At 42.9% G+C, this 12,500-nt stretch overlaps 1 protein-coding gene across 1 annotated transcript in view; it reads right to left on the reverse strand.

Moving 5' to 3' along the window:
• Positions 1-12,500, reverse strand: part of snx19b (sorting nexin 19b) — a gene marked incomplete at both ends in the record, with an annotated part of 46,661 nt that overhangs the window by 23,130 nt on the left and 11,031 nt on the right. Inside the window, one exon of the mRNA XM_080549085.1 lies at positions 8,118-8,247. Within this exon, the coding sequence (XP_080405211.1) occupies positions 8,118-8,247 (130 nt within the window). The remainder of the gene's footprint in view (positions 1-8,117; positions 8,248-12,500) is intronic.

The following is a 12,500-nucleotide window of genomic DNA, read 5'->3' on the forward strand; positions in this document are numbered from 1 at the left end:
TACTGTAAGGACCTGTCTCTCCTCTGTAGTGTACTGTAAGGACCTGTCTCTCCTCTGTAGTGTACTGTAAGGACCTGTCTCTCCTCTGTAGTGTACTGTAAGGACCTGTCTCTCCTCTGTAGCAGACTGTAAGGACCTGTCTCTCCTCTGTAGCAGACTGTAAGGACCTGTCTCTCCTCTGTAGTGTACTGTAAGGACCTGTCTCTCCTCTGTAGTGTACTGTAAAGACCTGTCTCTCCTCTGTAGTGTACTGTAAGGACCTGTCTCTCCTCTGTAGTGTACTGTAAGGACCTGTCTCTCCTCTGTAGTGTACTGTAAGGACCTGTCTCTCCTCTGTAGTGTACTGTAAGGACCTGTCTCTCCTCTGTAGTGTACTGTAAGGACCTGTCTCTCCTCTGTAGTGTACTGTAAGGACCTGTCTCTCCTCTGTAGTGTACTGTAAGGACCTGTCTCTCCTCTGTAGCGTACTGTAAGGACCTGTCTCTCCTCTGTAGTGTACTGTAAGGACCTGTCTCTCCTCTGTAGTGTACTGTAAGGACCTGTCTCTCCTCTGTAGCAGACTGTAAGGACCTGTCTCTCCTCTGTAGTGTACTGTAAGGACCTGTCTCTCCTCTGTAGTGTACTGTAAGGACCTGTCTCTCCTCTGTAGTGTACTGTAAGGACCTGTCTCTCCTCTGTAGCAGACTGTAAGGACCTGTCTCTCCTCTGTAGAGTACTGTAAGGACCTGTCTCTCCTCTGTAGCTACTGTAAGGACCTGTCTCTCCTCTGTAGTGTACTGTAAGGACCTGTCTCTCCTCTGTAGCGTACTGTAAGGACCTGTCTCTCCTCTGTAGTGTACTGTAAGGACCTGTCTCTCCTCTGTAGCAGACTGTAAGGACCTGTCTCTCCTCTGTAGTATATTGTAAGGACCTGTCTCTCCTCTGTAAGGACCTGTCTCTCCTCTGTAAGGACCTGTCTCTCCTCTGTAGCTACTGTAAGGACCTGTCTCTCCTCTGTAGCTACTGTAAGGACCTGTCTCTCCTCTGTAGTGTACTGTAAGGACCTGTCTCTCCTCTGTAGCAGACTGTAAGGACCTGTCTCTCCTCTGTAGTATATTGTAAGGACCTGTCTCTCCTCTGTAAGGACCTGTCTCTCCTCTGTAAGGACCTGTCTCTCCTCTGTAAGGACCTGTCTCTCCTCTGTAGCGTACTGTAAGGACCTGTCTCTCATACCGCCCCTCTGAGGATGGGCGTGGGCCACCAGTTGTCTGTGGCAGTAAGCATAGTAGACTACAGGGTAAATGACCCTTTTGACTTGGCTAAACAGCCACAACACATGCCTGCCTGTCTGCCTGTCAGTCAGTCAGTCTGACAGTACGTCTGTGTCTGTCTGTCAGTCTGTCAGTATGTCTATCTATCTGTCTGTCTGTCTGTCTGTCTGTCTGCTTATAGATGACAGGAGAGCTTGAGCGAGAGAGTTGACCTGATCTTCACAGGTTCAAAACCCAATGCGGTCACTCAAAACCCAATGCGGTCACTGCTGCTAAATGGAGCAGACAGGAGAGAAACCACTTCAATTACAGCCATGAAAACAACATGCTTTCACCACGGCTGAAACTGAAGCGATGCATGTTTGTGTGCGTGCGTGTGTGTTCGTGCTCATGTGCATACATACACAGTACGTATGACAGATTTCAAACTCAGTCTTCACTTACTTCATCAAGCTGTCATGGAGGCCCGCGGGCCCTCTAGGGCACCATTATAAAAGTATTAATAATCCTGTTTTGGAGTAAAAATAAAACATCATGTCATTGGAAAGGTGCAGCGGGGAGCACGCAGGGGGGGGGGAACACAAGCCTACTGAACATACTGTAACATACTGTAAGACAGTGGAGCTGGAGTTGGGAGTTGGTGCCCAAACAACAAGCTCTCCATTCACAGTGCTGAGAAACAAGGCGGGGTGTGTTGAGCTGTGTGAGTGAGTGGTACAGGTGCGTTAACAGAACACACCTGTACTATGTCAGGTCTGCCCAGAAGCCATCAGTCATAGTTGACATGGTCAAGTTGTCAAATCCTGAGCAAATGTGTGTGACCGTATTTCAGAGCGGAGTGTTCCATACCAGAATGTGTTATTCAATGCTGGACTGAGCCAAATTTTGGTTTTCAAAGGTTGCCAAATAGGTTTTCAATACAACCTAAATCTTCAGTCATAATATCACTTATCACTGTAACCAACTCATGCCAATTATACGATTCACAAAAAAAGGGTGGACTTCCAGTGTCTGTCTGTCTGCCTGCCTGCCTGTCTGTGTCTGTCTGCGTGTCTGTTTGTGGGTCTGTGTTCTTGCCTGCCCATCTATCTACCTGCCTGTCTGCGTGTCTGTCTATCTGCCTGCCTGCCTGCCTGCCTGCCTGTCTGTCTACATGTCTGTTTGCCTGCCTGCCCGTCTATCTACCTGCCTGTCTGTGTGTCTGTCTGTCTATCTGCCTGCCTGCGTGTCTGTCTGCCTGCCTGCCTGCCTGTCTGTGTGTCTGTCTGTCTGTCTATCTGTCTGCCTGCCTGTCTGCCTGCCTGCCTGTCTGTCTGTGTGTCTGTCTGGAAGAAGCTTCTTTGTTGTCCAAATCCAGGTTTCAAAGGCTTTGTGATGGGGGGAAAAAAGGTCTCCCTTTGAGACGGACCTGCCTCATTTAGGCTACAACACTAGACACAACTCTGGCACCGTGTGCTTTTTCCAGACGGCTGTCTAAACTGTGAATATTTTCAACCTTAAATTGTCCCACTTTCCAGTCTATAAAATTATGCATCTCCTCCGAATCAATGCCATGGACCACATTTACAAGAGCATGGCTCCAGCCAAACTATTCACACAGACCCAGACGTGTGTGTGTGTGTGTGTGTGTGTGTGTGTGTGTGTGTGTGTGTGTATGTGTGTGTGTGTGTGTGTATGTGTGTGTGTGTGTGTGTGTGTGTGTGTGTGTGTGTGTGTGTGTGTGTGTGTGTGTGTGTGCGCATGCATGCGGGAACGAATGCACGCACACACCGGAGTCACTATGAAAAACACAAACCCGCAGATGTACGAGCAGATCTCAGATGAGACATTTGGAACTGACGAGGGGGAAGACCGATGATTTCGTCAGGCTACATGTTGACTGTCCTTCTTGAAGACCTCTTCATCCCCACCACTCCTGTGTTCACTTTCTCGACTGTAAATAAACTTTTTTTTTTAAAGAAAAACAAAAGAAAAAAGGAATTCTTCCTTCTTCTAGAATTGTAACCGCCAACGGCCCCCTGGTCATAGCATAGATTTGTTTTTCTTACGATGACTAAGGGATAGATGATTCACTTACTTAGACAAATGTATTTGTTTGTAAGTCGCTTTGGATAAAGGCGTCTGCTGAATGCCAGAAATGTAAAATGGCAACAGCCGAAGCCATGTAGCTACTATAGGCCATATCAGCTTATCTGTGTAGTAAATTAGCATAGCTGCTTGTCTGTGTAGAAGCGAAGGCTGCCTAGCTGCCTGTCTGTGTAGCCCTAACTGGTAAACGTTAGGGTCAGTTTGATGGTTTTGACATAGTCGGACGCTGGTCAGGAAGGTCCCTCTCATCTCACCCGTAGTAGTCACAGTGAACATGGCTGTTGGCGTATCGTGAGCTTAGAATTATAAGGTTCTATCTCTGTTTAGAATGATAAGGTCTATCTCCGTTTAGAATGATAAGGTTCTATCTCTGTTTAGAATGATAAGGTTCTATCTCCGTTTAGAATGATACGGTTCTATCTCCGTTTAGAATGATAAGGTTCTATCTCTGTTTAGAATGATAAGGTTCTATCTCTGTTTAGAATGATAAGGTTCTATCTCCGTTTAGAATGATACGGATCTATCTCCGTTTAGAATGATAAGGGTCTATCTCCGTTTAGAATGATAAGGTTCTATCTCCGTTTAGGGTAGTTCAGAGATATTGAGCGTCAAGGTTTTTACATTCCATTATGTTTTGTGAGATGGAACCTTTGTATTTTATTAATTACTAACTCAAACATGTCAACATTTTTAAAATAACACCACACAGGCATTAATAAACACCTAATGGATCAGATTATGTAAAAAACTACATTTTGACAAAAATGGAGATAGAACCTTATAATTCTAACGTCACGATATGCAGCTGGTGAAAGGAAGACAGGACCAACTGCCAGTACCACAGTGAACACGGTCACTCCTGGCTAAAGGGTTTCTTTAAATAGAGGGACCAACTAAAACACAGGGCTTTAACACTGGGGCCTCTCAGCCTGTTGGGAGGAATTAGAACGTACAAATACACGAACCTGAGAACGCTGAGCACTGTACGTGGTACATAACAGGGTCAGTTTACTGGCAGTGTGGCTATACCTGTCTACAACGGGATGTTTGGGAAGTTGAATAACACAAATCCCAACAGGCAGAAGGGGGCCAACTGACTACGTAGAAGTTAGGCTAGTGGAGGTAGAAACCGGAGGAATGGATGCACCCCCAGTCTCCACCCGCTTGGTTGTTCTGCATGTCACCAACATCCAGGGGTTTGAGAAGCCATGGGTCGCTGCCATTCTGTATCTTGTACGTATGTTGTGTTGGTGTGACTCCAGGGAGGGAGATATATATATATATAGCGGAGCCGTCCAATCACGGCAAGCCTAAATGTCTCACTTCACTATTGCATAAAATAAATGTTTCAACTGATGTGACCTGTGAACTACAGTAGCAACCCCCTGTACAGTAGTATGTGTCACTCTGTACTTTCTCTGATCTATAAACAGGAAGTGTCTGTGGAGAGACTCCATCACAGCCTGGCGTCTCAACTCTGAGACCCGGCGGCTTCTGTGGTCCGGTACTTTCCATCGCTACGGAAACTCTCGTAAAAATCCACCCGAGCGTAAAGAGTCATCAAGCAGCAAATCTCATTAAGGGAAATAAGTTATAAGTTAAGCACTTTTGCAGCTTAAATGTTTAAAAGAAGCAGGAGAAAACAAAACTAAGATAGAGCGCCAAGAACCATTCAGCTTTTTCTTTTGTAAATATTGATCAAAGACAAAGACTCTAGAGCTACTGTATGTCATATAACACTATAATATTAATGATCATGAAATATATCATTAACAGTACGTGAGTTTAGAATGATAAGGTTCTATCTCCGTTTAGGGTAGTTCAGAGATATGGAGCATCAACGTTTTTACATTCCATTATGTTTTGTGAGATGGAACCTTTGTGTTTTATGAATTACTAACTAAGAAAATGTCAACATTTTAAAAATATAACACCACACAGGCATTAATAAACACCTAATGGATCAGATTATGTAAAAAAACATTTTTTAGAACCTTATAATTCTAAACGTCACGAGTAGTCGACACCTGAGGAGTAGAAGACCTTTGACATATTTGGCATTCAGCAGACGCCTTTATCCAAAGCGACTTACAACTAATACATTTAGACTGAGTAAGTGAATCATCTATCCACTAGTTGTAGCAGGAAAAAGTAATCTACGCTCGGGCCAGAGGCCACAGAGACCACAGCTCACCAGCTGATGTTATCTAGCCCGTCAGAGAACCAATAACAGTCTGATGAAACCTGGATTTATTTCAACGCTATCTGGTTGAAAGTGTGTGGAAGACTGGAAAGTCCCTCTGTCATTAATTTGTTCTTGTATCTTGTTTTTTGTTGATAATAATGATGATTGAACTGAAAAGTAAATTATACAAATATTCTTAAATTAAAACAATTCTTAACAAAACAAAAAAAAGTTGTAAAAGAAATAGTCTAATCGTCTAACCGACAAGGCAATGCAGACAGAGAAACGACAACGTCGACAAGAAAACCTTCCCTTCTTGTGATTTTATTCTTTTTCTAAAAGTGTTTTTTTCTAACACCAGGGGAGCCACCCCTCCTAAATGTCGTTGTTTGGTACCTGTACTGTAGCAATGACAATAAAGACCATTCATTCATCCATTCAAAACATGGAGAATTAGGTTTGAAAATAACTTTTCTTTTCCCCAAACAACTGTAAAACCTTCACAGTGAGATAAACAAGTCGGCTCCGGAAATATGGAAACATCTGTCTCAGAGCCGCGAGGGGGGAAAAGAAAAACATTCCTCGATTCCTCGAAATCTGAGTTCACCCACCTTCCACTGCTACGGACAGACGGGTTTGTGAAGCTAGGCCTCACCTGAAGGGACCGGGGTAGACAGACACATGCAGGTCCCTACCACATAGCCCTGTATGCCCACTGACCAAGACTATGGCTGAATTCCAAATCAGCACTTATGGCCTTTCCCTACTATACCATTCTTCACCCTCTGACAGATCACTTAGCCCTTATATACCACCTACAGTACCCTCGTGCAGATCTAAATGGACGGATGGATGGATGGATGGACGGACGGACGGACGGACGGATGGATGGATGGATGGACGGACGGATGGATGGGTGGGTAAATGGATAGAGGGATAGAGGGATAGATAGAATCAATATGATACTAGTTTAAACTCCCTCCATCTTACCCTCTGATTGGCTAGGTGGTTTTATTTTTGCTATATTGCTCATACCAATCCAATCCTTTCAGATCATGAGATCCTAGGGGCCTAGGGGCTGATTTGGAATTCGGCGAGTGTGAGAGTGTGTTGGGACAGCATAACAATTGAAGGCGAAAGGTTAGGTACATGTGAAATAAAAGACAAGAGACAGACTAGCTTGTCAGATAAACGAGTGTGACACACACTAAAGCATGAACAGTAACTTCAGTCTTCTGGATCTGCCAGAAACTCGTCCACAGAGATCCTCCGCAGAGCCCAGCTCACATGCCTGACCCATATGTGCACCGAGCACTGACCAGACATTCAGCCAAACAGACAGTTTGCTTGCATTGCAGAAGTGCACATACATCTACAGGTCAGTAAATGCCGCTCTTGCGCAACAGTGGAACACTATTCCAGTTATTCCAAAATGGGAGAACCGCCCGCAATCGTTTCAACATTGACCTCTCTCTCCATATCATGGTTGTTATTGAAAATCCTGATCTTTATGTTTCATTTGAGATACGGTTGGCTATATTGTTAAAGCTATTGGCTGGCTGAGGTACAGTTGGCTGTTATTGTTTAAGCCCATTGGCTGTGTTTTGACCAATACTCTTAATACTTAAAAAAAAAAATACTCTTACTTAAAATCTCTTATTGAAGCACGGTATGTAGTGATACCAGTAAAGGCTGGCGGAGGTAGAAACTGCATGGAACAGAATGAGGACTGCATGGAATGAAATGAGGAATGGTATCAAACACACGTGTTGATCAAATACCATTCCTCATTCCATTCCATTCCATGCAATACAATACAATGAGCCAGTCCTCCGATGTCTACCTCCACCAGCCTCCCCTGAGTGATACACTGAGCTGATTGGCTGGTGAAAGACATGCCCATGTCACTATCCCCCCTTACTTTTTCAAATGACAACAAACACACACACCGTTTTTCTCTCTTATGGTGCTGGAGAAACACACGCCCTGCAGATCCACTGGACATGACAAAGACTCCCACAGACACGCTTTACCTCAGCAAGCTGTCATGTCTGTGGACTTCATCACAGGGTTCCCACACCTTCTGAAACATCAAATTCAAGCACCTTTCAAGGACTTTCAAGACTCAATTCCCTCAAATTCAAGGACCCAACACAACGACATAGTTTGAGACAGATCTAGATGAGAATTTATATAACAGGAACTATCCACTCACAAACCAAAAAAGAAAGGCTTGAATGTGTGAACAATAGATGGTCTCTTGCCTTCTCTACCACAGCACAGCAAAACAATATATTGTGAAATATGTGTAAAGTTGACGAGCTAAGTAAAAAATATATATAATATATACCGTATATATAAAAAATTGAGAGAGAGAGAGAGAGAGAGAGAGAGAGAGAGAGAGAGAGAGAGAGAGAGAGAGAGAGAGAGAGAGAGAGAGAGAGAGAGAGGGGAATTCAAGCACTTTCAATGACCCATGTCTATTTTCAAAAACTTTTAAGACCTTGATTTTTTTTTCTCTAATTCACAAACTTTCAAGGATTTCAAGGACCCGTGGGAACCCTGTAATCAACACTGCAACACTGTGGCCTCACCTGTCTATGAGCGTACCGACCAGCAGCCGGACGGTCCTCTGGATGTTCTCCGTGCCGAACCATCCCCAGTGCTCCTTCATCAGCAGACACAGCAGGGTCAGGGCCTTGTCAGCCAGGGCCGTCTCCGACACTGGGACATAACACACAGACACACACACAGTCACATGGAAGCTCTTCTCTACATAACACACACACACACACACACACACAGTCACATAGAAGCTCTTCTCTACACTATACTCTTCTCTACGCTATCCTCATCTCTACATTATATTGACATGACATTTCATTCTACTGTTCTCTAGGCTATACTCCTTCTCAACACTCTACGTTAGCGTAAACACACACACTGTATCATAGAAGCTGTTCTAGTCTACACAACAGGGTTGGACAAGGACACTTGTCCACTGGCCCAAACCCAATGCAGCATGTTAAAAACAAGGCTCAGTTTTTAACCGAGATGTGTTTGTTTCCGAATCATTATGGGTTGCGTTTACGTCGTGTCCTAATTTTATAATTTTATAATTTTGCCATTTAGCAGACGCTTTTAATCGAAAGCGATTTACAATTACGAATTACAAGGACATTCCCCCTGGAGTAACTGAGGGCTAAGTGCCTTACTCAAGGGCACACTAGTAGTGGTGTGGTTTCAGGCGGGATTTGAACTCACAACCTTACGATCACAAATTCAATTCACTATCCACAAGACCACCACTACCCAGTCCTGGTGTCCTGATTTCTTAGCTACTTAACATGAGAACACCCTGACTTGATAGATCGCTGGGGAGTAGGCTACAGTAGGCCTGCTGCATCCAACACACGCCACACGGTTTGATCACGATACGAAGTCAAATTGTGCAAAATATTCAGGGGGCAAAACGCAACTCTAGAAACAGCTGGTTGTTTGCCAGTGAAAGGGCAGCGAGCGGAACAACACAGATGCTAGCAGGAGGAACGCCTGTTTTTGAATTGTTAGATATCTTGTGAGCTTAGAATTATAAGGTTCTATCTCCGTTTAGAATTATAAGGTTCTATCTCCGTTTAGAATTATAAGGTTCTATCTGCGTTTAGGGTAGTTCAGAGATATTGAGCGTCAACGTTTTTACATTCCATTATGTTCTGTGAGATGGAACCTTTGTATTTTATGAATTACTAACTCAAAAATGTCAACATTTAACAAAATAACACCACACAGGCATTAATAAACACCTAATGGATCAGATTATGTAAAAAACTCAATTTTGACCAAAAATGGAGATAGAACCTTATAATTCTAACGTCACGACTTGTTGGCTTATTTACTTTGATAGTTCACATTTGACATTGCGCACACGTTGCTTCCTGGTGTACTGATATTATTGGGTCAGTCGTTTTCTCTTCCGGGCCACCCTCCCCCCTGGTACCAGCCTGGTGATACACTACACTGTCCAGGGGAGGCTGGTGAAGGTAGAAATCGGAGGACGGGCTCATTGTAACGCATGGAATGGAATGAGGAACAGTATAAAAAAACACACACGTATGACACCATTCCTTATTCCATACCATGCATTACAATGAGCCTGTAGTGTCGGTCCTTCACAACACTATACAGCACATCAACCGCACTGTCACAAACAGGCCATGGTCTACACATACCGTACCTCTACACATACCGTACATCTGGGCCTATCTGTGACAGAGGTTTCATTCCGCTCTGTGCATTACAATCATCTGGTTTCTACCAGCCTTCGCTGCTGTACATACCACCTCAACAGCTTTCCTAGCACCAGGGGAGCCCCCCCTCCCAAATTTCGTTGTTTGGTACCTGTACTGTAGCAATGACAATAAAGACCATTCATTCATTCATTCATTCATTCATTCATTCATTCATTCATTCATTCAAGTCCACTTATAAAATAACATTTTACGAAGTCACATACAGGTCCAGAACAAAAAAACAGACCTGTTGAGGTTTTAAGTCTTATACTATATAAATGCATGCATTAGCTGTGGTGGTCAAAGGTCAAATCTACTGGAGAATGCAAGGTTAATGTTATGAGACTGTTTTACAACTGAGCAAAGAGTTTAAAAGAATCTGCCAAATAGCACAACGTGTACTATGATCAAGACAACATCTGATATTAATCTCCTACCTGTTTAGGACACAGTATTTAGATAGGAATCTCTCTTTCAGATAACCTACAAAGGTTTGCCAAGGCTGCCCTCTAGTGGCCACACTACAATACTAAAGATTATTGTTCTGGTAGGTCGTTGCTTCACATTTTCCCCTTTTTTTGTGTTGAAAACTGACCTGGTTCCATATCTGTGCATGCATTATCCAAATCCTATGACATATACAGCAAGGGAGGCTAAATAAAATAATAAATAGTTAATAGATTGCACTTATGTAGTGCCTTATTCCAAAGCTCTTTACAACGGCCTCTCATTCACACCCATTCACACACATTCACACACCAATGGCGGCAAGCTACCATGCAAGGTCGCCTGCCCGCTCATTGGGAGCAATTTGGGGTTCAGTGTCTTGCCCAAGGACACCTCGACATGTGGCCAGCCGGGGATCGAACCGCCGACCATGCGATCATTAGACGCCAGCTCCACCTCCATCTAACCATTCCCCCTGACAGCTGTCCCTGACAGCTCTGCCTGACCACATGAAGCCTGTCTCCTTCAGCCAGACAGTGACCAGAAAAAAACATAATTCAAAGGGAAACTTTCATTCCAAAGTCAAGAAAATGGGAGATAGTTTCCATATGAAGACAATGAGATCACCCTTTCCTACAGCAAGTTCCTAACGTGGGGAAATAAAGGCACAACACACTGTTCTAAGTGTGGATCTTTCCTTGAGAGAAGCCCAGACCAAATATAATAGTATGATCAATTTTGTAAGGGAACGAAAACATCAGGTTATCTGGCCTTATTGTTTAGGCTATCAATATGTTTCTTGCATACAGTGGAGTGGGTATTATAAGTATTCAACACATATACATTTCTTTTAATTCAACATATTTCCATTAAAGCTTTTCACATTAAATTTAGACCAGACATTGGTATTAACTCAATAAAACTACACAGCTAAAGAAATTGTAACATTCCAATCCATAACAAAAGCGATGTGCAATAAAGAGGAATGATAGAAGTATTGAAGACGCTAACTGATATGTATTTAATACTTGGTGGAGAAGTCTTTGTTTCCAATGACACCTTCAAGATGCTTCTGGACGAAAGAACGAATCTCTCACAGTGATCAGGTGGGATTTTGACCTATTCTTCAACTCGTGATCTTAGAATGATAAGGTTCTATCTCCGTTTAGAATGATGAGGTTCTATCTCCGTTTAGAATGATAAGGTTCTATCTCCGTTTAGAATGATAAGGTTCTATCTCCGTTTAGAATGATAAGGTTCTATCTCCGTTTAGAATGATAAGGTTCTATCTCCGTTTAGAATGATAAGGTTCTATCTCCGTTTAGAATGATAAGGTTCTATCTCCGTTTAGAATGATAAGGTTCTATCTCCGTTTAGAATGATAAGGTTCTATCTCTGTTTAGAATGATAAGGTTCTATCTCCGTTTAGAATGATAAGGTTCTATCTCCGTTTAGAATGATAAGGTTCTATCTCCGTTTAGAACGATAAGGTTCTATCTCCGTTTAGAATGATAAGGTTCTATCTCCGTTTAGAACGATAAGGTTCTATCTCCGTTTAGAATGATAAGGTTCTATCTCCGTTTAGAATGATAAGGTTCTATCTCCGTTTAGAATGATAAGGTTCTATCTCCGTTTAGAATGATAAGGTTCTATCTCCGTTTAGAATGATAAGGTTCTATCTCCGTTTAGAATGATAAGGTTCTATTTCCGTTTAGGGCAGTTCAGAGATATTGAGCGTCAACGTTTTTACATTCCATTATGTTTTGTGAGATGGAACCTTTGTATTTGATTAATTACTAACTAAAAAATGTCAACATTTTAAAAATAACACCACACAGGCATTAATAAACACCTAATGGATCAGATTATGTAAAAAACTCAATTTTGACCAAAAATGGAGATAGAACCTTATAATTCTAACGTCACGAAAGTGTACATGTTCCTTCCCCTTCTGTACTTTCCTCCTCCTTAATTAAGCAATGTTCTAACACAATGAAACAAAACTAAAAACCAGAATAAAGAAATCTCCCATGCCAGATCTAAAAAGGGGCATTCCACAATTCAGGCTTGATGTGTCCAGAAGCGAAACCAGTCGTAGGAATAATATTCACGGTGGTTTCCTAGAAACACACTGACTCCACCTCTAGAGTTTGGCAGTGCCTTTCTATGATGCCCGTAAGATCACAAGCTGATCACAAGTCTGATGGACGATGAGTCAGACAGACAGACGTCGACAGGAAG

This window comes from Nansenia antarctica (assembly GCF_963989245.1).
Source record: "Nansenia antarctica genome assembly, chromosome: 19".
NCBI lineage: Eukaryota > Metazoa > Chordata > Actinopteri > Argentiniformes > Microstomatidae > Nansenia > Nansenia antarctica.